At 42.7% G+C, this 25,950-nt stretch overlaps 1 protein-coding gene across 1 annotated transcript in view; it reads left to right on the plus strand.

Moving 5' to 3' along the window:
* Window positions 1–21,496, plus strand: part of LOC103764388 (protein LYRIC) — a 30,404-nt gene extending 8,908 nt beyond the window's left edge. The window contains exons 3-12 of the mRNA XM_029965772.1: window positions 2,377–2,436; window positions 3,625–3,715; window positions 5,150–5,218; window positions 7,057–7,272; window positions 8,189–8,263; window positions 9,835–9,933; window positions 16,449–16,555; window positions 17,192–17,311; window positions 18,798–18,921; window positions 19,382–21,496. Coding sequence (XP_029821632.1) covers window positions 2,377–2,436; window positions 3,625–3,715; window positions 5,150–5,218; window positions 7,057–7,272; window positions 8,189–8,263; window positions 9,835–9,933; window positions 16,449–16,555; window positions 17,192–17,311; window positions 18,798–18,921; window positions 19,382–19,437 — 1,017 coding nt within the window. The 3' untranslated portion in view covers window positions 19,438–21,496. The remainder of the gene's footprint in view (window positions 1–2,376; window positions 2,437–3,624; window positions 3,716–5,149; window positions 5,219–7,056; window positions 7,273–8,188; window positions 8,264–9,834; window positions 9,934–16,448; window positions 16,556–17,191; window positions 17,312–18,797; window positions 18,922–19,381) is intronic.
* Window positions 21,497–25,950: the final 4,454 nt, after the last annotated feature.

Here is a 25,950-nt window from a genome sequence, read left to right on the forward strand (position 1 = left end):
TCTGGTAAAAGCATACAGGTTTTACCCGTATAAAAATAGTCAGGTTGGCAAAGAGCTAAAACAGAGTGCTGCAATTTTTCCAGCTTCTTGCTTGCTGTCATTTATATGGAGAGAAGATCCAGGAACGTGATCCTGCCCCAGCTGAGACAAGTCTGTCAGAGTCAATATAGTTTCTGTCTTCCTTAATCCTCTGTTGCACTCAACATTTTCCCTCTGGAGTTCTCATTGCCTACGTCAGGGCTCTGTACAGCCTTGGGCTGTGCTCCGTTAGGGCAGCCTAGGGCAGGAAGGCAGTTGCATGTCCTTAATCTTGACATCTCCTTGTCTTTGCCTGTAGTCTCTTATACTTGCAGAAGCATCTTGACGTAAAGAGAGGTTAACAGGAGGTGGGATGTCTCTTATCCTCTGTGTGTGTCTGAAAGAAGGCAGAAGAGCATCCTCCTTGCCTCCTAAGTTGCCACTGCTGTTTCTGTGCCCACGGTGGCAGTCTTGCTCAAAGTGCCTTCGTTTGGGAGGTCCATTTACAAAGCCTTTAGATTTCATTATGAGAACTGGGAAATCATCAGGGTTTGATGAGACTAGGAAGGAATATTGCACTTACATGTTGTGTGGCTTCCCCCAGTAATCCCTTCTTGTATTCATCACATAAAATTCAGCTTTCCTGAAGTCCTCTGTCATTTAGTGGAAAGTCACCTCCCCCCATATTCCATTTTGCATAGGAATTGTTCTTCACTAAGACATGATCTTATTTGTATTTTCACACATTAAAGTGGATAGAAGCATATGCTGAGAAACAAGGAATAGTGTAAGCTCAGGTTTTTCCATTTCCACATGGTTCAAATTTTCAGCAAATACTCCCGGTTTTGTATTTTTTGTCCCACATCATATGTGAGAGGCTACTTCCCTCCCTGCTGCAGATAGAGTGGGATTTTTTCCTTGAACAGAGCAGGAGATGGAAAATGGTTTCTTTTGTGGTGGGGTTTATGGAGTGCCTCTAGTAAATGAACCTGAGAGTCTTAGAAGAGAGATGACTGCCCGTGGGAAAGTCCAAAATGGACTTGCTAGCTATTACAAAATGTAATGGATTTTAACACAGAAGTAATTATTTTGCTAGTGAATGTTCAGAACAATATAATTGTAACAATAATATTGTTTGCAATTGACAGTTAAGGGAGATGGAAGAGATGTGGACCACTTTGGCTTAAGTTTATAATATGAAGCTGGTGGAATTAATTACTGATATAACAGGCAGGGATTTTGTCTCCTGTTACTGTGATATTTTACTGGAAGACCTAGAATCAGTATTGTCTGTGTGCAAACTCCACAATTCTGGAGCTTTCCCTCCTAATAATTGTGGTACATCAGATGAACACCAGCCTGTTGGGTCTTTGTCCACCATGGGCTTGTAACTGGTCTGGAATTCCAAGCAAGCACCTCCAGGGACAAAGCACTTGCCAGCATGCAGGTGCCTGTCATGCTGTCTTTAACTTGCACTTCAAGCTAGACCTTTCTGAGACTTGTGAAAAATAGCTCTGAAATCCCCAAAATACCAAAGATATGAGTGCTAACAGTCTGAAGGACTGCTGCCCCACTGAGCTTGACAGGGACAGGCATGGGCAGTCACCCAGGGGATTTTATTTGCTGGTAACTAATCACTGCCACAGTGTCTCGTGGACAGAGATGACATGAGAAGGGTGAGCAGCCACCAGTGAAAGGAGGTTCTGCCTTGTCTTGGATGCTGCTGGCTCTGCATAGTGTACAGTGGCCCTTTTTGGCACAGCCCTTGCTGTGTCAGCTGCAGATTTACACTCTCCCATCTCTGTATCTGGAGGCTGGCCATTGCCAGGGAATTCTGAGACAGCTGAGACATTAATCAAACCATAATTTGAAAAGTCCTTAAACTTTCATTGTTTACTTTACAGGGTCTAGGTAGGATGAAAGCCATTCTTTTAGCTGGTCAGATAGATTTGATAAGGTCCACCCCAACCAGTAAACAAGAACTGAAATAAGACTTCTCCTGTCTATGCTGTTGTTTTAAGACAGGCTTACCCTATTTAAAAAACAACTTTGATCCTAGACAAATCTTAGGATAAACCACAAATATGTCTGCTTTGGAATAAATCTATGTGGAGTTTCTGGATTTACATTCATAAAGGCTTAGCTAACACTAATTAATTTGGAATAAATTACTCCAATTAGAACAAGGCCAGAAATTCTAGCCCAGATTTGTACAGCAGGTTTTTTAGCTGTGTCTTTCAGAGTATTATAAGTTTTATAGGAAGGTTTTGAAGTAATTGTATTTACATGTATATTTACACATACAAACACATGCATGTATATATTCCATAACACATTTTTTTACTGTCCATCTTCTAGGTCCCAGTAAATGGCCAAGTTATCACATCAGTCAACATCAGAGAGAAAAAGCTCCTCAAGGTACCAGCAAGAGTTTTAGAGTTTATATGTTGTCTTTGAAGAGACAGTTGTTTTAAGAATGTTCCCTTTGTTAAGGTAATTTTTTTCTTCCTGGTTTTGGTGCACTTAAGGGATGACTTAGGAATATAAGACCATGTAATTTTCTGGCACAGTCACACTGTAGTGATTGTCACTGTCACCATAAGTGGGATGGTCTCATCATCCAAGCCCAAGTGTGTGCTGGGATCTCCTGTATTCCATTTCCAGCTCTGACAGGATATGTGTCCTTGGATCTGTTTAAGGGTTTTATCTTGGGCATTGAGCAGTCGTACTGGTGTGGGGGAAAGGGTCAGTGCCAAGACACTTCCAAGTTCCAACTTCCAAGTTGCCCAGAGAAGTTGTGGATGTGTTCAAGGCCAGGCTGGATGGGGCTTTGAGCAATTTGGTCTAGTGAAAGGTGTCCCTGCCATGGTAGGGCAGTGGAAACTGGATGATCTTTAAGGTCTCTCCTAAGCCTTTCAGTGATTCTATGATTCTAAATGAGGAGCAGCCCCTGAGCCTGGCCAGGGAACTGTTTCTGACAGGGGTTTCCCATCTTGGAAAAGTCAAGAACCACTGTGTTTAAACTACAACATTCAAAACTGAAGGCTTAAGGTTAGCTCTACTGTTTCAACTGAAAATGGGCTCAGCTATTCCCATGCCCTTTCAGATTAGTGTAAACTACAGACACCTTCATTAAAAATAGGCTGTTCCATGGTTTTGGTGTTCTTGTTTTTTGTTTTTGTTTTTGTTTTTTTTTTTTTAAGCATTGGTAGGGTCCTGATTCTTGATTTCAGCATTCCTGCTTTTGAAGGGGGTAAATACTTTCAGACTTTTCTCTTTTATAGGCAGAAAATTAGGACTTAGAAATGAAGAATGCAAATCTTCTACAGAGCAGGTACCTGAATAAAAATGTGAGCTTTCTAATCTAGCAGATAAATTAAGATTTGTAGGCCCAAAGTGATAGCATTTAGTGGTTTGGAGTTTGCAATAAGATCTTCTCAGGAAGACTTTTGCCCCCACTTAAGGATTCCAGCAACCTCTTGTTCTCTCTGAGTACCATGGGTGGTCTCCCTTTCAAAACTACTGCCCTGACTCTCTTTTTCTTCATGATGAAATGTAACAAATACCTGTTTTATCTTTCTGCTGTGTATCTCCTGTATACTGTAGCCCAAGAAGAAGAGGAAAATCCAGTGCTCAGACAAGGAGGTGCCAAAAGATCTGCTTTCTGTGGAAAAAGACAAACTGCAAGAAGAGGAAGGTAAAAAAAGATTTGGTTATTCTGTTACCTAATGTATATTACCAAACAGTAACACAGGATGAAATATGTCAACAGGGAGGTCTTCTCAACTGTTCCAGTGTTCTGCACTGTTGGAGAAAGTTGCCAGTTTGAGAGTTGTTTCTATCACCTACTTCTTACTACGTGGACAGGGGCCATGTGCTTTCCTGCCACGCTGCTCAGATCCTGAGCATCTTCACAAGTGTGGCAAATCTGCAGGTGAAGAAGCATCTCTGAAGTGATCAGAGGCCCATGGGGCAGCAAGGTCCTGTCTTCATGCTCTTCCTCTACTCCTGTGGCCCCTGCTATGCTGATCCGCAGCTGGAGCTGTGGTCTTCCCAGGCAGTGTATTGTTGTGCCGTGACTGAGGCTGGTAAAGGCACTGGGACAATATACAGCCAACTTCTAGCATGCCAGTGAGCAGAGCCAAGATCTTTGTTTGCAAGCAGATCTGCAGGGAAATCTGGCAGAGGCCAGCAAGGCTCAGGCAGCTAGAATTTCATTGGAAAATACATTGCATCCCATGAGCCCCTCTGTGCCTTCCCCCACCAAGGGTAATATTGAAAACAACAAATTCTAAGCTTTTCTGGGCTTAAAAGATTATAATGTGATTAGTGTGGTGGTGAGAGCAAAAGAAACCCTTGCTTGCTGTTGGTCCGGAGTCCTTCCTGGGGCCTGGTATCAGAGGGCCTGCAAGGCTGCTGGGGGAAAAGGGGACACAGTAGAAGCTTTCTTCAAATGGATCTGTAGTTTTTCTGAATGGATGAGCCAGCTGAACTGTTTCATGTGTTATTTGTGGATGCTTCAGAAAAAGAAAGTGTTTGTCTTGGTCAAATCTAGGGACTCTGTTTTTTCTTCATTAACCATTTGTGCTGCAGGTCCCTCCTCTGACTTCTTGGGTCCTGGAGAGCATGGACAGAGGTAGAATGTGGCCCCACTGGTGTGAACAAATGTGTGTGGAAACCAGCTGAGTGGTAGAGGCTGTCCACACATCCGAACAAGTCTTAGAGTATGTTCAGGGCTTGAGAAACCCAGTAAATTGAAACCTTATTTAACAGTTGAGATTTTCATTAATTTCTCCCTGCTGACAAATATACAAGGCGGTTGATGCTCTGCTATGACATCTCCCCTGAGGGAAAGGGGTGTCACATCAGCTGACACACAGGAGAGGAGAATATGTGCAGTTATGTGGGTCAGGACACATGACAGACAGGTTTGTGATGGGGATTTCTTATGTAACACATTTCTGCAGAGGCAGCAAAGGCTGCACACAGGGGAGATGTTGCAGGAGACCTGCAACCACTTTTACAGTCAACATCAGAAACAATCAGATAGCTATTCACCTTGGGCTAAGCAGTAAAGCCAATAAAGGAAGTTCTTTGTTAGCTTGAAAATGAACTTTGCTCTCTGTTGTAGGAGTTTGGCAGACCAAGATCAGCAGCCGTGAAAAGAGACACTTAAGGAAGGAAAGGCTGAAACAAAAAGGTAAATGTACAGGCTCAGTTCACACACCTGATCTGGCCAGGCTTGTCACCCCTCCTCACTTCCCAGCATCTTTCTGTTTGCTCTATTCGTCATTTGACAGCAAAGTCTTTGCACTTACTGAGGCTATTTACTTTAGAAAAGAGCCTTGGGAGCTCTTACTTGGGAGCTTGCCTTTTACTCCAGGCTCTCATTAAAACACATAGCATTACCCACAGGACTCTGAAAGCAGGTGTCTGTTAGATCTGAGATCTACTAAAGGATTGGTGTTGTGTGGGTTACTTACTTTTGCCTGGCTTGACAGAAGAAATTTTCTGATAATGGATGTATAAAAACCCATGTAATTTGCTCAGTTACAAACAGGTTCTTTAGTCCAGGCCTGCCCAGAGTAAAGAACTATGACAGGGGGATATACTCTTATCCTAATGAGGTAAAATGAAACAACACTTTCTGCTCACTCCATGTTTTTCCTCTGGGTATTTCAAGGTGTCTGCCATGCACTTATACCTACATACATTTCTACTAATCATGCTATATGTAATAACCACTATATGAAATGGGTCATGGAATTAAGGCATTTGAAAGTGTTTTCATTATCTGTGATAAAATAATCAAAATAACCTGTAAATTTAATATATTACAGTAATATAGCTTATACAGCTAAGATAGGAATTTGGAATTGGGAGTTGCAGCTGGATATATGTGTGTGAGTTTGTGCACTGTCTGCAATAAGACTGTCTTAAAGTGCTCTCAGATGCTCTACTAAAATTGAAGGAAAATGAACAGCAAATTTTAATATGAAAATATACAGACATTTTAGGACTACTTTTTGCTTTTTGATTATTAAATCAAGAGCTTGGATTTTTAACTCTTGGATTATCAACAGTTAAATACCTGGATGAGTCTCTAAGGGATTAAGATGCTGAGGTCTCTGCTTGCTTTCCAGCAAAGTAGATGGTTCCATATTTCTTTCTTCATGTAAACTGACCTGTTGGCATGGGTGTTACCAGCTGCACATGCAGAAGGTTAACCATGCATGGTTTAACCCTAAGGTCATGCAGGCATTAAGTGCTTTGCTGACCCAGGAAAGGGAGCTCAGTAGATCAAGTTGTAGTTGAAGGACCAGAAGCCCTTGGTGGGATCCTGGAGCCTGGGTTGTCCAGGATGCTGAACCAAGTGATCATGTTAGTATGGGCATTTACAGAGCAGTGAGATGTATTCTAGGAGGAAAGCCTAACCCTGCTAAGTGCGGGTTGCTGTTCCCTATCAGAAGAGAAGCAGCAGCATCAGCATTAAGGTGAGGGAAGGTGGTGTTGTTGCCAGCAGTGGACCCTTCTCCACTAGAGACCCAGGAAAATGCTTTGCTGTTCTGAAGGCTGGAGTCATAAAGTGCTTTAGGAGTCCTTTGAAGCAAAATATGTTGGAGATAATTGTCATTATTTAAAATATCCATATGCCTGGCGCTGATTTCTCTAGCAGCCTTGAACTAGCAATATCCAAGATGTTTGCTTTCTTGTTCCTTGGAGGTCCAGCTGTTCTCTTTCCCTCCCTTCACTGCTCTGGGTCTCCAGCTGGACTCTAGAGGCCTTGAACCACCCTTGCACTCAGGAAGGGACATCGAAGGCCTCTGTGGTGCCTTTTTTCTCACATGACCTTCATATTTGCTGCCTCAGAGTCCCATCACAGGCACTCTGCTTCACTGTAATCGTATCTGTAAATACTTTCAGTTGGAAATAGCCATTACCTCTGACGGGTTTAGAACAGGCTTTGTTCTATTGTTTCTTCAGTAAAAACTCTTCCTTGTAATTAAAAATAATTATGTAATGCTTATTCCCGAGAAGACCCCAGCAGGACATCCCTGGGTAGCTCAGCGGTTGAGCCAGCCTTTGACTGGGATGAGAAGGGAGCGGTGTGGCCACTCACAGGGGACACCAGTGGTGGTGGAAAAGGTGCTCTCTTTGCCAAGGCAGAGTGTGGGGCCACGCTGAAGGCCTCAGGAGCCACACGGGAAGAATCAGTGCCCTCCCGGTCAGAAGAGGATATTTTCTCCAACGTAGGTGAGTGTGGGCATTCAAGCATTGCCAAGGGAAAGCTTCACAAATTGCTGTTTCCATCAGACATTCATCCTGCACACACAGTGTTGTCCACCCCCCTTGCACCCTGCTAGCTGTCATTTATTTCCCAGCAGTGTGAAAAGAGGGGTCTTTATGGCAGGAATTTCTTGTGTTGTAGTCTACCTGCAGGGTGCAAGTTGTTTTCTACCCACAGGTATTTCGTGTTTGGCCCCTTGCAACCAAAGCCTTTCTGTCCGAGGTTGTTCTTACATGGTCAGAGTTAGACTGCAGGGTATATATCCACATGTTTCAAAGCACTAAGAGGCAGGGTATTCCTAAATAAAAAGCAAATGGTTTTGACTACATTCTCTGACTAACAAAGCGTGATGGCTGGACTGATTGCTATATCAGGCCATATGATGACTCACCTTCAGTAGCAGTAATCCAGTATTCCGGTGATTCAGAAAATGCTCTTAGGTTGCTCTCACATGAGTTGTCTTCTCTGCTGGAGTCCTTCTCTTGCAAAGTATAGGGTCAATAGGGGGAGGACATTAGTACCATTTTTACTCTAATGCTTTCAAAAGGCCAAATTCCAGCTGATACTTGATGACACCTTCTGCCACTAGTGCATAAAGGGGACATCAGTTCAGATGAGTGAGGAATTTAAGTCCAGAGAAGGGCCATGCTGGTGTGACATGCATGTTGAAGGGCTGAGAAGGTGTGCATGGTGATGGAGCTGGACACCATAAAGGTGTTTTCTCCTTGCTTGATTCTTGTTCAGCAACAGCAGTGGATGCAGGGATGGAGAGAACACAGAAGGCCTGTAATGAGATTGGGAGAGCGAGATAGAAACTGCTGCCACCAGCTGTGAACATGACATCAGGTTTAGGGTTACTGTTTGTTTGCGTTTTAAATGCAGGAACATGGGATATTGCAGATGTAAAATCCTGTCCTGTGACCTTTGGGACGTTATCAGATCTGTCCAGGGATTTAGGTGAGTGGTCTCTCTTTGGACTTTTATCTGAATTCTTCTATCACTTTCTTAGAAGCTTGGCTTAAAAGGGCTCTCACTGATCACATATGGGCCTTCTACCCTGGAGCCACATTTCATTAGTCACTCTCCCTTGCAGAGCTTGCTTGCATCTGCAATCCAGCACACCAATATTTTAGAGAGTGACATCACAACCTTTTATTGAGTGCTTTCCAAACTTGTATCTCATCTTGGAATAAATAAAAAAAAATATTGCTTCCCCAGCAAATTCTTTCTGTTGGGTTTACTCACACAGAAGTTTTCTGTTGTGCTGTGATGACCAAAAAATTCAGAGAATTTCAGATTGAGGGAGGGAGCGAACGCCCAGGTTGGAAAAGCTCTGTCAGATGCTGCCTATTCAGCACCTTCCTGTCCAGCACAGTGAGGGATTTTCAGGTTGACCCTCTCCGTGAGTGGCTTTGAGAAGGATGGAACATCTACTGGTTCTACATTAAGTTGATCCTCTTTTCTGGCTTTCACTTTGCCTCTCTGTAACTGTCAGTTCTTCTCACTGATTGACTTGGAGCACTCCTGGGTCATACATTCCCTGCCTACCAGAAACTCACATTTGTCTGAAAGTTCAACTGGATCATGAATGCAAAGTCTGGTCCTGAATCTTTGCTAAAGGCAAGCATAGATACATCTGTGCACAAAACAGTGTGTGTGGTGTTAGCCTGAATGCTGAAATTAGCATCTAAAGCCAGACATGGCAATCAATATAATATATACTATATTTAATCATCTGTTTTCCAACACTGCATTAATGGATTGAAGCAGTTCCTAATGTACAAGTAATCAACAGGGAGAAATATTTGTTAACATCTGCATCTATGCAGCAAAAAATCAAGATGACACTGAACAAAACCAGGGAGTTCTTCAGCTGAAAGGAAGAAAAGAAAGATCAGAAATGTGAAAAAATCTCCCTGATTTATGAAAGATGTGAAGAAAACACTGGTCTGTTATGTACAGGCCTTAGAAAGGGGTTAAGGGGAGTCATTCAGGGAGGTATGTGAATCCTACTGGTTACTTTAGCTGCTGAAAGTAATCATCAAAAAAATTTTTTCTTTTTCCCCCAGCAGCTCTCTCATCTCTCTCTTTCATGAAGCAATTAATTTAGTAATTATGGATTTCTATTAGCTTGAGCAGAAACCTTCTCACTGAAGGTGGTGGGAGTTGGAGCTGGATTCACTGCATGTGCCTTTTGTTCTGCAGGAACTATAGCTTCCTTCTTAGGTCCCCAACATTTTATGACTATTGCTAGTGGAGCCACTCCTGAGTGAGTTGTTTTTAATAACTTATGCATGTAGTGTCCTCGTCCAGCCTTTGTTAATAAATCCACTGCGATGAGCAGCATAGATTAATGTGTGGCTTAAATTACATAACATCTAGGCATTGTGACATAGTGAGCAGATAGAGGCATGATTAATTGGTTTTAATAATGTGAATATACCTATGTGATTATCTTTTAGGTTTGGGGTTTTTTTTTGGTTTTGTTTTTGTTTTAATTTTTAAAAAGGACACTTTGCTATATGCAGATAATGTGAAGAGTAAATCATCGGAGGACAGTCCTTCCAGATGCTGTTGGCACAGCAGCTCGACTTTCCTCCCTACAGACGATGTGTGGCAGGGGCAGGGTATGTCTCTTTGCTCTTTTTCTGTTCAAAGGCAAGTGTACTAATGGTGATACTCTTTTTAGTCTGTTTCTTAAGCCTCAGAAATCAGGAGCCACTTCCCATGTGGCTCATTCACTGGCAGAGATAAGGGAGAAATCCAGTGTTGGTCTAGTTTTTGGCAGGTGCTCAGAGCTGCTGTGAGCTCAGTCAGGCAGGAGGCATCCACGAGACCCTCGAGAAGAGCGAGAATATGCATTTTATTTATGTTTTTCCTCAGAAGATGACAAAAAAGGGACGCAGAAAGTACAATCTTTTTCAGTGCACACATACTGCTGTGCAGAGTGCAATTAGAGCTCCTGGGCAGCAGGAGCAGCCGTAGGGAGGCTGTCTGCAGGCTTCTGTGGCGGTGTCCTCTCTCTGGCAGTTGCACTGCTATCAGCTGTGGGTAGATAAGCACAGGAACAGGGCAAGCACAGGGTGATCCCTCCCCACACCCTGCAGAGAGCGGGTCAGGGACTTCCTGAGCCAGATGCATCAGGATAGGCTCTGCATTTCAAAAAAACCCCATGTTTAGCAGTCAACTCAGATTACTAAATTTGTGAAATGAGTTCAAAGTTGTGTTTGGTTTTCATAACTGAAGCATTGCGTTTCCCTCCCTCCCGTCGTGTTGTGGGAAGGTGGAGCTGAGTGGCCCTTTTCCAGGCAACTGCAGTCTGGGCTAGGGGAGAGCCATGGAAAGACAGGGTGCTTCTAGAGCTCAGAGTACCTTTGCCTAAACTTTAAATTTCCTTGGTAATACCCTGAACACAGATGCAGAATCCACCTCCAGTGCATTGTGGCAATCAGGATTTCAGTCTTTTTATGACTGGTAATGAGGGTTTTTTACTTTCAAAATCTGCTTGAAAGACCAGCGTGGGTCCTGAGTAGCTGGAATAATTTGGCATGAACAGTGTGGGTATTAGATGACCTTTTTCTCTTGACCTTTTGGCCAGGATTGAGGGAAGTATCTATATATACCCCTGTTGTTGGGAGGCCTTTTCCTGCTCTTGCAGGCATGATGGCTGACGAGAGAGCAAACCCCTTCGTACTCTAGCTGCTCTGATTGCTCAACTGTAGGAGAAGCCAGAGTGGTGGAATGCATTAAGGAGAAAAGACTGTGGTTGTCTTGCTTCTCTGCCCTGTGGTAACTGAGGCTCTGCAGCAGATGCATCATTTTGGCCGTGATTTTATAAATAGCACTGTTTGCTTTAAAAAGAATAAAAACAAAAATCCCAAACCCAAGCATTCCCTTCCCTTAGTGCTGTGTTTCTTTATCCCTGCGTTGCTCCAAGAGGGTGCCTGGCCCTTTCCAACTTTGGAGCCCCGCTCGCCTGCACGGGATGGAGGGAGGCAGCGTGGGCAGCTCATCAGCAGCGTTCCCTTGCACTGCATCTAGCACATGTCAGACTTGGCACACTCTGGGCTTGATCTGCAGTTGCAAAGCCAGGCAGAGCTCTGCTTTTTGAGTGCCATGTCTATCTGAGAGCAGAACAGATAGGAGCAAATTCAGCAGGTTGCTCCTGCAAACATCTGAACAGAAGCATTTGGAAGGATTATTCTGCCTGCCTTACAGCTTGCTTCTTCGTCCTGGTATTTTTTCTGTCCTTTGAATCATCAGCCTTGATATTGATGCAGGGGAGGGGAGTGTCACGAACATGTATTCCCTGAATTTAGATGAGGTAATGGTTGGCATTAAGGTCGGTGCTGCAGGCAAAATGAGCTCTTTGACAGTCAAACACAGCCTGTTAGCTCTTGCAGGCCTGGAAACTTAAAAAAAAAAAAAAAAAGCCATTTATAACCTGAATACAAGTTGGGGTCATTTTATCAAATCCAGAGTAGTACATGTATTGAGTCTCTTTGTTCTATGCTGGTGCAGCCAAAGGAACTGGATGCTGGACTCCTGCTCCTGCCCCAGCCGGCAGAGCTGCCTTGGCCAGCTCCCCACTCCACATCAGGTTATCTTTTTGTAAAGTACCAGCAATAATAACACCATCACTCACAAAAGGCTTGAGTGTTGTCAAAAGGCTAAAGTATTGTCACAACTGAAAGCATATATCCATAGAGGTAGAGAGGGAGCTAGTGGTTAGAGAACTGAATAGTCACTGCAATATGGGAGTGAAAAAAGACACTTGATCAGCCTGGTTTCCAAACAACACACTGCTGTGTTGACATTCATTACTGATACACGCTGCTGGTGGTTAATTATTAATTATTGTCATATCTGGAGTGCTGTGCCCATTTCTGAGCTCCCAGGTACAAGACAGTCATGGACATACTGGAGTGGGTCCAGCAGAGGCGATCCATGCGTATGAAAACCTGATGAGGTGGTTGCTTATGCTCTGCCCAGAGGGTGGAGAAGAGGCAATGAGTATGAAGTGAACTTCCACTTACCAGCTTTGTTTTTATGGTGAGGGTGGTCAGACAACAGAACAGTTTGCCCAGAGAGGTTACGGAGTCTCCACCCTTGAAAATATTCAAAACTCTGATGGCTACATTCCTGAACAACCTGCTACAGCTGAGCCCTTTGTGAGCCGTGGGGTTGGGCTAGACAATCCCCAGAGGCCCCTTCCAACCTCATCAATTCTGAAATCCTCATTCTGTCATCAGTCATTGCCTCTACGTGTTCAAACAATCAGTCCTTAGCAATCTAAGCCTTCATTGTCTGGGGGCATTCAGTATCTTAGACCTGAAGCCACATGGTCAACACTGATGGCTGCAGTCCCAGCAGTCCCAGCAGCAGGTTGAGGTGGCCAGGACTCTTCCATGAGGGAAGGGGGCCCCAAAGTGGGAAGTGTTTTTCATCATCATTTTCCCCTGCTCATCATTAGTGTTTGCATACTTTTCATTCCTGCCACAAACAGAAAAGAAAGGGGGCTGAACCTCTTCTGGTCCTGGCATAATTCACTTTATTTTTGAATCCAGAAAGTGCTCTGCTTTTGCCAGGCATCTCTTCTGCAGGGTTGTTCTGGATCCTCCCGCCTCTGCCTTGGAAGCTTTACTTGCTTATGTTTCCCAATCCTACCTTTGTGCACCTATACCACACATCTGCCACTGCCCCTTTGGTGACATTTATGTACTTATGCTTTGCTGTCTCACAGAATGCATCATAAGCTGTGGCTGGTTTTGCTGTTACAAAACATGTAACCCACACGGCGCAGTTGGCTGGGCTGTTTTGGAGCACTTGTGTCTGGTTCCAAGGAAAGCGAATACTAATTTTATCCCATGCATCTGCTTCCAAGTGCAGTGGACCTGGCCTTTGGCAACAGCACAGGGCAGTCTCAGAAAACTCACATTCTGCTTTGCAAATGTAATGCCTCATGACCATGAGAGTTGCTTTTTACCTGTGTCTTGGCATCTTCCCAATGAGTCCTTCTTGATTGCCAACACAAATTTTCTCCGGAACCTTAAGAAATCTCCCATGCCTCTTGACCCTATGTTTCCTGACTCCCATCCTTCTTTCTGTTCTGGAGTTAAAATAAATTTTAATTCTTTTGTTTCATGGGAATCAATAGCTTCTTTCCACTAAAAGAAGTCTTCAGTCTGGGATTTATTTGATACTTTGCCCCTACTGAATTATGAAAGGTGCCAAATGAGGGAATCCTACACCCAGCTATTGGTAGCAATAGTTTTGATCTGTAACACAGAAATGCAAGCTTTAGACAGGAAATTATCTATCCATTTGAACTGAGTGGATTACACTTGGCCTCCAAGTATAAGAATTTGGGTTAGAACTATGCTCATTACACAGTCAACTGCCCTTTGCAAAGGGCTGGGTTTTCTACAGCAGCCACAGAAAGACTCAATGCCATGGACAATATGCAGCCTACTGAGGGACTGCCCTGCCAGATGAACCTCCCTTAGGTTTCTGCTGCCCATATTGAGGGAGAGCATGACAAGAGGGATGCTGGAAGATCAGAATCCAAATGTACAACTCTGGATTAGAAAATTTTGAATCCCTATCTCAACGACATAGAGTGAGTTTTGCTGCAGTACTTTCCAGTTTCATTTTCCAGGTCAGATAACAAGGGTCAGTCTGTAGAGTACTGTACTCCACCCTATCTATCAGCAGGCACAGAGAACTTGCTGACTGTTCCTTTTTGACCAGACTCTGATACTGTGGGGCCCTGTTTGCCTGTTCCCCAACACCTCCCAGGGTGCAACTGGCTGCTCCTCAGCATTACACAGAGAGAGACTGGAGAACAAGAGCATTCAGGTGGTTGGTGCTGGGATGGACTTTTTGTCTGCAGAGGTGCTGGCAGCGTCCCTGATTTCTGAAGAAACCTTCAACATAGTTCCTTTCAGGATCTAAAAGTGCCTTCATTGCAAGGGGTATATGGAAACCACCTCAGCCCTGAAATGCATGCTGTAAATACTGCTGCCAGCAGAAGAGTACAGCTTTGTCTGGGTGGAGTTGCTGGGGGACTGAGGTGGGTTGCAAGCAAGAACCTAGTTGGAAAATGTAACAGCCTTGCTTTTGTAAAAATGAACACCAGAAATTATCAAGATATTGGTCTATATTTGTGCCAGGAGAGATATCACCCCCATTAGTGCTAAGCCCATATGGGGAGCAGGGGGACTTGCTGCTGCATGGCATGTTCCTTTTAGTGTTCCTGTTCACAGAAATTACTGATCAGTTTTAAACTGTGAGAGAATTTTTGAGCCAAGGAAAATCAGTTGCTGATTTAAAAATACTAGAGAGTATTCAAAGTTTAAAGGCATTGTGAGACATGTCACTGTAGAAGGGAAATATGCTACACAAGAGGAGAGATTTTAAGCCAGAGCTTTGGGATAAGTACATTTAATCCGATTTACCCATCAAATCCAGCAAATTTTAAAGAATCTTATATTGCCTTTAATTTTACTCTGAGTTGACTTTAAACATCCTGGGACACAAAGGTTTGGGAAGAGTAATTCTGAGATGTGGCAGAGTCACCACTGTCTGGCCAAGCTTCATTACCACACATGACAAGAGTGAAGCACAAATGTAAGCCCATTGCAGGCAGATTGCCATTAAAACTATTTTCATGCTTAAAAGTATGTGCATTAATGCACTTTTTGAGAAATCAGAAGTTAAATACGTGAAAACAACAGTTGTGGCTTCCCATGTGTTAAGTTACAGTCTGTTTTGTTTGCACACCCGCGAGAGCATCCACTTGCAGAGCTGCTGCCTTGCAGCTCAGGAGACTGAATTCTATTTTAGACTGGAATTTTACTGGGGAATGTGTTCAAAATTACTTGTTCATATTCCTTTTGAAGAAGGAAAGACTCTCTATGTAGAGGGCATGGATTTTAAACTGAGAAACTTGAGCAATGTTTATAATCATGTTTATAACATTTGGCAGCAAACTGGTCAGAGTAACTTTTTGGAAACAGTTTTCTTTTATCATCCCCAGCATGCCTTTGGTTTTGGCCCTGCTTCAACTAGAAGTTTTTCCATCAGGTTTGGGATTTTTTTAAATTTTTTTTATTTTTATTTTAAGACACATAATCAGCTAAGAGTTATTATTATACGCTGTGTTTTTGAAGTCTTTCTCCCTTTTAGGATAAGACTTAGGATTGTTGCATTCAAATCATTAAAAAATAGCCAAGTAACCCTTTCAACGTCTTATGCTGATTTATCTGCTTTTTTGCACCTCATTCAGTTTGTGTAAAGGAATTAGACTGGTCTGTTTTGCCTTCTTGCCTAAGGATCACTTGCCAGTCCTTTATGGAGAGGCAGCTGAGGGCTTGCAGCCAGATTTTCAAAGGTACCAAATGCTGAAAGATACAGAAATCTAAAAGATTTTGATAAGATTTTTGTGTAGCCCCCACGACATGGTCAATGTTGATGCAGAGTAGGTGTTACCTGCTTCATGCCTGTTTAAAGTTGCTTGTTAGAGAAGTTTGGAAAACAATGCTTAATGGTGTTTTTCTGGCTTACATTCAAAAAAAGAAAATGGAAAAGGAAGATGAAGTCCAGAATGTACTTAGTTCTATTTTTCATAGGAAAGAAAACACCAATGAGAGCATTACTGTATGCACAAATCCTTTGCTAATATTACCCTTCCATACAAATAATTGCACAGAGGATGGTGTGTTGCAGTGAGTGGAAGAGCTTGCTGTGTCTGCCAGTGTTTCTGGATATGCTTGAATCCTTCTCCATGGAATTAAAAGAAAATATTTGACCTGCCATGCTATTAGTTTTGTAAAGCTCGTTTTCTTGAAGTGCAGGCTGGCAGGGCTTTTGTTCCTGTATGTGTTTTTCCGTCCTTCTTTAATTTTCTTCCTGTCATGAAGAGTGCAGTCAGTAATTGTGAATTAGTAGTCAATGTGTATGTTTTAATAATTTTTTAAAATACATTTGTAAATGTCTTGGTACATGTAAGACAGATGCATATATGTGCACCCAATGGCAAGCAGAAAGGTGACAGGTATTCTTTGCAGCATTTGTGCTACTCGTGTGAGGCTGGAGGTAGTGTGGATTTGAACATAACTCATTTGTACACTTGCTTTAATAGATGACCCTTCAGCGTTTGACCTGGACTCTGACTGGAAAGCTCCCATGGAAGAGTGGGGGAACTGGACTGGAGATGAGGAACATCAGACAGGGGAGGAGAAGGAGAAGGTGAGGCAGTGATGTTGATGGCCAAGGGAGACCTGCTCCACTGGGGTCAGTCTCATCCAGGCTGGGGTCTCCAGTCCAGCCCTGGAGCTGGGCTCCTCTGGTTGCAGGGGCTTTCTCACACTGGGAGGAGGTGCTTGGCGTGGTCACTCCCCTGACCTGTCTGAGATAGCTGGAGCTGGGGGACACTTTTGCAGGATGGGCTGGGGGGAGTTGGCTGGTCACTCTGCATGAATGAACTCTTTCTACCACTGCTGACTTTTCCAAATACCTGGGCCTGAAAAGAGGTGTGGAGTCCACAGCTGACACCAGCCTTCTGGGACCTATTTATTTAAGTTTGCTGATAAGAGGGTTTGCTGATAGTGCTACAGTGGTAGCTCGGGTGGAGAGGCAGAAGCAGAAGGCTTGCTGTTTAAATGCTTTCTAGAAGCCCAGAGAAATATTCCCTTTGGCAGCAGTGGGAAGAGCGTGCTGAGCTTTTTGCAAAGAGCTGTGTTAATCTCAGGTGTGTACCTTATCCAGAGAGATGCCCTGCTTGTGCACTGTCAGAACACACTCCTGGAGGTAATTGATTTTCCTGAAAAAAACCAAGAATTATCTGTCCCATGAATCCTCTTACAACATCTCTGATGCTTTCAGGATTTGCCAAAAGGCAAAGCAGGCATTCGCTTCTGCCCTTCTGGACTTGAAAGCAAAACACAGCGGAAGAAGAAGAAAATGGAAGTGAAGGAAGCAAGGGGTGGATCTGGGCTGAAGCATGTGAGTATTTTTTATTCCAAGAGTAGTGTTTGGTTTTCCAAGAACAGAGGGGTATGTCTTCTCTGTTAGGATGTTGTGACCCAAGGGAGACTTTTCTTCCTCTCTATCTTCTGGCTTCCTCTTCTCATTTCTCCCTGCCTTCCCATAAAAGAAGTGTGAGCACAGTGAACCCCGGGGTTTTGCAACATGGTATTCCCTAATAGATTTGCAAAACAGTTTGATTTTACAGTACAGAGAGTTGTGCACTAACCTTGGAACGCATCTGCCTAGGCATTTTTTCTTCCATGATTAAAGCCAGATGCACTCCAAGTTTACTGTACAATTGAGCTGTGTTTTATCTGTAGCTGAAGGTCATCCAGAGATATAAACAGTAATGCAAAGGTGGTTCCCGAAAGTCAGTGAAGATAAAGAGAGGCCAATGTTATACCACCGAAAAGCTTATTGAGAGAAAAATGTCTCAGAGCGCAACTGAAAAAGGCTGTGGTGGGTGTCAGTTCATTGGGGATGGGAAGTGCAAAGGAACAGAGTGTTGACTGGATTTTGGAGCAGCCCTTGGCTGTAATGTCCTTGCTGTCCTGTGAAATGAGAAATGCAAGGGTGAATCCCACAAAATGTCCTAATTGTATTTCATTCACTTGTCACAGAATATGTTTTTCTGGACTTGTACAGCTTTTTTTGTTTTGTTTTGTTTTTATCATTTCTCTTCCTGTCACACCCACTGTGGTCTCTCATGATCCTCAGGACAATTTTGCTCCCTGAACTCCAGATGCTCCCATTTTAAGCAAAAAGGTTTTAACTGACCACAATCCACATAGTCATTAAGCCAGTCCATCAGTTCCCACAGTGCTGCCAGGCTACTTGCTCTCTTGCACAACCAATTAGTTGGTTTAGCTTTGTATGTACCTTAATGAATAATCTTAACAGTGCTGTTCAGACTCCCCAGGACAGCATTGCTCTTCTGGCATGTTTATGGAGGCCAGAAGAAGCTCATGTTGTATGTCAGCCCCAAATGCTGGTGTCTGCTGCTGTGCAAGCTCATCCTTCAGAGATGGACAAAAAAAATATGAAATTACTTTTGAAGCCAGATCCGCAAAGTTGCTCATCACACTCCTTGTGCTACATCCAGTGTTCCTGTGGACTTTGGACATTTAGCAGACACGAGGCTCATTTTACTCTTCAGTGTCACTACACAGTGACAGTACTTTCATCTCAATATTTCTTGCTGTTCTTCCATTCACTGGGGGAAGCAAGGGGAAAAATCATAATTAAAGACAATTTCAACACTATAATGTCCTCTAAAACAAATAAATAGGAGGTAGGTTGAGGACATGCCTCATGAGGAATATTCTAACATGTAAAAATTAATTTGTCCTACAGTTTCTTTAAATGCCCCCCAATAATGACATTTTCTCTCATATTCTGTATTTGCATATATTTCGTTTAACTCGTATGCTTAGTGAAGCATATTGTTTCAATTAAACCCCAGCAAGGTTTGCAAACAAGAATGGAAGAAGGCCCAAGGGACTTGATATCTACAAACTATAGCAGTGATGCAGTCTCTGTTTCCTTCAAAAAATCCTTGGATGTTGCTAATAATTCACCCAGTAATGGTAAGTGATTGTTTTTGCACATCTGATGAATTTTCAGAATAATATGTAATCTGAGAAGTGTTCACAAATGCATTTTTAAGTGAATATGCAAAATGTTTCTCCTTTAGCTGTATATGTTAATTCTTTGAGAGCCTCTGCATTACTCGGTATTACAGAGGCTTTTCTGTGACAAATACCTGTTCCTGCTCCTCTCAGTTACTGAGCAAAGCTACGATTGCATTTAGTGACAGTTATTTTTTTCAACACAAAACAGAAGGAAACGTGTCTGAGTGAGTCAGAGCCCACTAAAAACATTCAGAGCCCTCCCCATGACTTTGGATTACCCTCAAAAGTAGGTGGCCCTTGTTAAACACATCTAACAACCCTTAAATCCCCTTCATTAGGCAAAAAGCCAACAGTTCTTAGGGATGTGATTGCACATGGAACATTTGTGCACTGGCCCCTGTTGTGTGTATGGCAGGTGTATCTGGAAAAAAGGAGAGGAGGAAGAGGAAGAAAATGAAGAAAGAGACTTGAGGGAGTTGTGCAGCTGCTGGAGTGACAACCCGATGGGGCAGGCATACTGATGAGCTGCAAGGATTCTGCTTTCTGCGATGCCACACTGAGCCCAAAGCGAAGGGAGACTTCAGGAGACTCCCAGTGAGAGGAAGAGGAGAAGAGGAACAGTGAGCCAGAGAGCGTGAGTGTGTGAGAGAACGGAGAGAGTGAGCAGGCTGTGCACAGGAGGTGGTTTTGAAACAGAGTGGCTGTTCATTGCAAACTGCTGCCCTCGGTCAAAAGGTGTTGAATGGAGTTTGACTGGTTGCATTAGGTCCTTTCAGTTTTTCACTGTCATGTTGTTTGTCAACTTGTAGTGTTATATGCCATTGTAGAAATAGTTGGGCTGTACCTGACTGTGGTTGTACTGTGGTCCCATGGAGGATCCACCAGCTAGTCTGGCTTCCTCTTGCATTTTGGCAGAGATACTCATCGACAGGCTAGTAATGTACAGAAGGAAGCACTGTTCAGAGACAAGGAGAGAATAATATGGATCATTCTCAAACCTCCTAAATATTTTTAAATCCTTGTTGGCTGCTATAGTCAGACTTTGCCTCATACCTTGCCATATTTATACTTTTTACCCCACATCAGACTAGCGTGCTCCACAAGGGAACATTTCTAAAGGAGGTTTTAAACTTGTTTGGAAAGCTGGTCTAAACCTTCTTTTCTCCTTGGATTTCCTGGTGGGCTAAATTTTAAAGTCTGTATGTCCAAGCATGTTGCATTCATACTTATAATAGACTGAGATAACTTTTAAAAACATTTTTCTTCACATGTTGTTTGGAAGTTTTTATCATTTTGTTACTTGAATATTGTAATATAAACTAAATTTGTGAATGAAATTTTTAAAAATGTCAATTTAGTATTTATTGACAAGTGTGTATTTCTCCTTGTCAGAGAGCTCATAGTATGGAGGAGAGAATGTGTTACAATTGAATACTGTGGTTTATAAACAATGCTGAGTTGACACCACTAAAAGCAGAAGCCCTTTATCCCTAGAGGAGCTGCAGCTTTGGTGGTAGCTGGGAGGATTTCTTCAGACTTGACCCATCCCAGAAGTGCTGCCTCGAAGGATGAGAGAGTGTTTGTCAAATCTCCATCTGCATTCGACTCTGCCTTTGGAGATGGTGTGGGAAGGTTATTTTACTAATGCATGTTAAATGTGTGCACATTTGTAGGCTTTGGGCTGATGCTGTGAAACCCATTTCACTGGGATACTGAGTAACCAGGGATGTGGCTTTACACTGCCACGGCTGCACTCCTGTTTGCATCATGGAGCCAGAGGAGAGCTCCGTGCTTCTGCCATGGCAGCCACCCTGTCCCTGATCCCGACTCATCTGAGCTTTACCTGCAGCTCAATACTTTTACCTTGATGGCCTTCATCTGTTACATAGCTGTCAAAGCAGCCATACCCTTCAGAGAAGCAATTAACTGCAGCAATGTATTTGTGTTTAGAGTTTAGCTACTATATGGTAAAGGGCAGATCTCTTGTGCTGTGATTTTTAGGGTAGTTAGCTGTGTGCTCTGAAATTTAGCACAGCAGGATTGTTTCAGAAAGGCAGAGGAGGGGTAATCTTAACTGATACCATTAGCAGCCCACCGTCTTGGTGTTTGAGTCTCAGTATAGGAAAACACTGGCAGTGTATGAATGCACTGACTAGACCAAAGGGCTTTTATCTGGAAAGTAACTGGTTTGGAGCAGATGCATAACACGAAAATACATGGCTTCACTGGAGGAGCCGGTACAGCAAGTTCAAGGGTTTAGAAGATGTGCTAATGAGTATGTGGGTAATAAGCAAAGTTCTGCTATCTCTGCAGCCAATGTAAAACATCCATTGACCTCATTGGGGCCAGGATGTTGCCCATGGTCTCTGCTTAGCATTGAATATAACCTCTATCATCTCCAAAAAAAAATTCTTCTGCTTTTTTCTCTATATCTGCTTGCAAACTTTTTGATGTCTTTGTAACTGTTTTATTTCAATGTTTCAGGACTTCAAATGTCACTGTTTTTATAATAAAAAAATGAAAAATTTTATCCAAAGCCCCGCACTCTTGAACAGTTTTATTTAATTTGTAGGTGTGTGAGTGAGAGCATGTGTTTTTGGCTAAAACCATTTCATTTTTAAGCTTTTTCAAGGTACTATAAATGTTTTTTAAGAGATTTCCTTCATCTGAACCCTTTTATGTTTAGGAAATCCTCATGACATTCTTCTGTTGTTGGGATGAAAAAAGAATGAAGACCTGTAACACTGCCAAGTTGACTATGGTGCTGATGACAAGCAGCAGCAGATTAAATTATCCAGCTTTTCTGTCAAATTCATCAGTACCTCTCTTACTGACATCAGTGCTATCTGGAGAGCTGCATTTTTCTTCTGGCTCTGCAGCTTCACAGATGGGAAGCCATCAGAGTAATACAGAAGGGTTCAATAGTGCTGTTAGAGCAGCACATTATTTAATACCCTATTCTAATGTAGGCAAAGAAAATACACTCCTACGACTAAATACTCTTGATTGGAGGCTTTCCTCAATAATTGAAAAGCACTCTTCAGGGCAAGTTGGGTGGCAATGTATAGCCTGCTTGTGTGATTCATCTGCTTTGTCAGCACTTAGGAAGGGTATTTTGGGTTCTGCTTGGTTGATATGGCTGTGGTAGTGCCAGAAGCCTTCCTGCACTACACCTCCCAGTGCCACTGCTGCACGTGCTCTCAGTGATGAGAAAGTGTTCTAAAGTGAGAGAACTGAGTTTAAAAAAAAAAAAAACAAACACAAAGCGCTCAGCAACTGCTGTCAACTTCCATTCTTTCTCTTCCCAGTCCTCAGAGGCTAAAAGACCATCACACAGCTTATCAAATTGCCTTCACAGATGCTTTGAAAAGCAGACCTTTGAGTTCCTTATGAAACACTCCTTCACCACCGCATGCTCAGGTTACTCCCTGGTTTCTGTGCTCTTGAAACATGTTTCCCCTTCTCTTCTATGAGGCTGTGCAGATTATCAGCCTGCTCTGCTGATTCTGGCTCCAGGAGGGTTAAATGAATCTGCTAGATGTGCACATTCTCCTAGTCTCCGATCTTTGCTAGCTGGAGTCTAGGGTAAATCCTCACAGAAGATTCAACATCCCTCCAACAAGCTGAAGCATTGCTTGAGCTATAGCTGAATGTTATCCCTTAGAAGAGTAAACTGAGAGTAGCCTCTCTGGTCATTCATCAACCCAGTGTAGTTTAATTTTCAGTTCATGGGCCAGGTTCAGCTGGCTCCCCCTGCCTTTTCCCTAAGCAATTTATTAGCTGCTTCAGAGGCACATGCCTTAGGAGCAGCCAAAAGCTCTCCCTGTGCCTGCAAATAGCCCAGCAGCTGGAAATCAAGCCTCTGGTGCAGCCATGGTGTGGGAGGTGGGCTGAAGTGTGGCTGGGAAACATCTATGATCTGGTTAGGAGAAAGCAATTAATTGTTCCAGCAGCAAATGATGAAATATATGGCCTAAAGTTTCCACTTTCGCTTAAACTCAATCTACTCTATTTTTGTAATAATGCTCTTTCTTGTGGGCAGCCTTTTGAAGGTGAAAGATTGGCTGTATCCCTAATAATAGGGCCTTACCCATACATGGAGAATCCATCGTATCTCTGGCATTAAGATGTGGTTGATGCTGTAAGTGATGAACTGCTGACCTACAAAGCTGTGTTTACTCACAAGCAGACAGCAGGATGCAGATGCAGAGTCTGAAGCTTTGCTTCACACTGCAAACGTGTGTAACACTGCCAGGGTTAAGTGGGGCAACCGCAGAGAGGAATTTGGCCTGCTGCTCCATAATTTTCCATAACTGACCATTGTAATTGTCTATAATTATCAAGGTTCCACCCAATCTGCAGATTGGTGGCACAGCCGACATATCTGCACAAGCCAAGGAGCAGGTACATATGCTAATTGTCTGGCAGGAAATAATTTCTTTATTATGCTCACATTTTCTAAGGGTAGCTGGACGTTGTGAGGAGAGAGGGTTTTGAAGTCATGGGCTACAAAGATCAAATAGAGGAAACCTTGTCCCTCTTCTGTGATCATACTGAATCAGACCCAGGGGTATTTTCAAGGCAACTTGAACTTTGCACTATGTGCCATCCATGACATTCAGCCTCACAGATGTTCTCATCTGCAAAGGGAAGGTCCTCCCGTATTGAAAGGATGTGGTAATGCATTGGTCTCAGAAACAAACTCCCTGTGTCTTTTGGGGAAACGGCCACTGTGACATAAATTGACCCCTCTATCGTCCCATCAAGAGAATATCAGAAACTTGGCAAACTTTATTTTCTATCAAATTTTAATTTCTCTTTGCATGCACAATTTTCCTTTGGTTCTGTGTAGTGCATGTTACAGAGACAAGTGATAAATGGCTTTATTCAACTCATCTGTGTTCCTCCTGGAAATCTTTGCTGGCATCTCAAATTGCAAACCCAGTCAAAGAGTCAATGTGTAAAGAAATCACTACCACCAGAAGGGAACATCCTGCTTCCCTGAACAGGTATCCTTCGGGTCCTTAGGCTCATCCTATTCACCCTGCCAAGATTCATGGAAGGGCAGGGCCGGGCTGAGGGCTGGAAGGGGGAGGCTGTTGGTGAGTACAGGACATTTCCCCTTTCCAGCACTCACTGTTTGTTGATGTGAAAGCACTGAGATATTGAAATTGCAAGTACCATTTTAGATCGCGTTATTTTTAGACATTTTCATAGCTCCTCAGCTGTGTGGAGGCTGCTATAAATGAACCACAGCTCTTTTAGTTTATCAGATTTTGATTCTCTAAATGAAGATGAGAATTTTTATTCAATGTTTGAGATTCAGAAAACCTGAGCACAGAGAAAGTCACCCAGAAACACAGTCTTGTGCTTAGAGAAATTTTACATCATGCTGTCATATTTTAGCTGATTTTCTAACCTTTAGTTTAAAAGGTTTGGAACCGAGTTAAACTGACTCTTGCTGGTAAAAGATAATTCATATTGTTAACAGCAACCAACTAGAACAAATAGTATAGAAGCTTGGAATATTACATTAGGAATCCCAAAGTGATGTTGATTAATTCAGTAAACAAGAGTAAATTCAATAACCACAACAGTCATTGTGACACATTCTTATTACTTTCTTACCTCTTTTACAAGAAACCACTGACTCTCCAAATTACATTGTTTTCTTCCAGCAGAATCCATCTTGGAGAAAAATGCTGGTAAAATTTGTTAATGCTGACTTCAGGATATCTAGGATTTCACTGTGTGAGTCACCAAGAGCAAAGTTTCCCTCTGAGTAATTTATTTGAGGGATTTTTCCCCTCACTGATATGCTAATGCTTTGCTTTTACTTTAGTACATTCTTATATCTTTTAAGGAAGCAAAAAGTCAATCCATGATCTTAGCCTGCATATTTTTCACACCTTCTGCAACAGTTCTATGGATTTTTCTAAATTCTGCTGAAGGGATACGGTGTTACATATTGCAGTATCTATGTAAAGATATTACCTGCTCTGTGATGTTGAAAATCTTTGCTTTTTTAATTTAAAAATGGTTGTTCAGTGTGGAAAATAACCGAGTTTGAGAAGCTACCTTTCCTCATTTTTTTCCTTTTTTAATTTTAGAATGCAGAGTAGCAGACGCATACAGCTATAGGAAAAAAATATAGGAGTAACTTGTTACTGCCCTTATATTTAAGTGACTTCCACTGGGGAAGAAGGAGCTCCAACATGTCCTGCACTGCACCTTTTATTCCCCAGTAAAGAACCCAGTGCACAAGGGACTTGCTTGATGTTCCTACAACTTTGATTAACCTCTGTAGTGTTGGTCAAATCAGCTCATCTCACCACGCCTCAGTCTCCCAACCCCAATTGTGATAATATTAATATTAATAATAATATTTTCATTATAAACTGATATGAACTCTGCCTGAGGAGGTTACATATGGTCATCAGCTCAGGATCTGCAGGTTTCCCTTCACACAACAGAGCAAATGCTGAAGCAGAACCGTATCTCATCCTTCAAAATATTTCCATCCTGGCAATAGTACAGTGCGTGCAGAGAAGTAACGGTGACAGCATTAAACCAACATCTCCTAGCCAAGGACAGACTGAAGAACGGCACAAAAGGGAAAGATTGTGCTATTACAAAAATCAGGAGAAAACAGCCTTAGTGCTCCATGATTTTGACATCTTGTGAGTGTTGAACTTAGAAGCTGAAGGAGAATGCAGCCTGGTCTCTCATTTACCTGATCCTAGCTATTCTGCTGTCACTTTATTCAGATATGATTATTCAAAACTAATTTGTATTTGGTAAAACATTGCTAGGCCCTCTCAAGACAGAAGTGCAAATCTCCTGTCTAGACATGGGTTTTGAAAGTCCTAACTAGTCTGGCTAATGAGGAACACTGTGATATCATACCTTCCCTACCTGCTGAGAGGAAAGAGTTAAGTATCATGCTAGTAAAGGAATCCAAATCATTCTTTTGCAGCTGCTTTG

The sequence above is a fragment of the Manacus vitellinus genome, unplaced genomic scaffold (assembly GCF_001715985.3).
Source record: "Manacus vitellinus isolate BGI_N305 unplaced genomic scaffold, ASM171598v3 scaffold_11_pilon, whole genome shotgun sequence".
Lineage (NCBI taxonomy): Eukaryota > Metazoa > Chordata > Aves > Passeriformes > Pipridae > Manacus > Manacus vitellinus.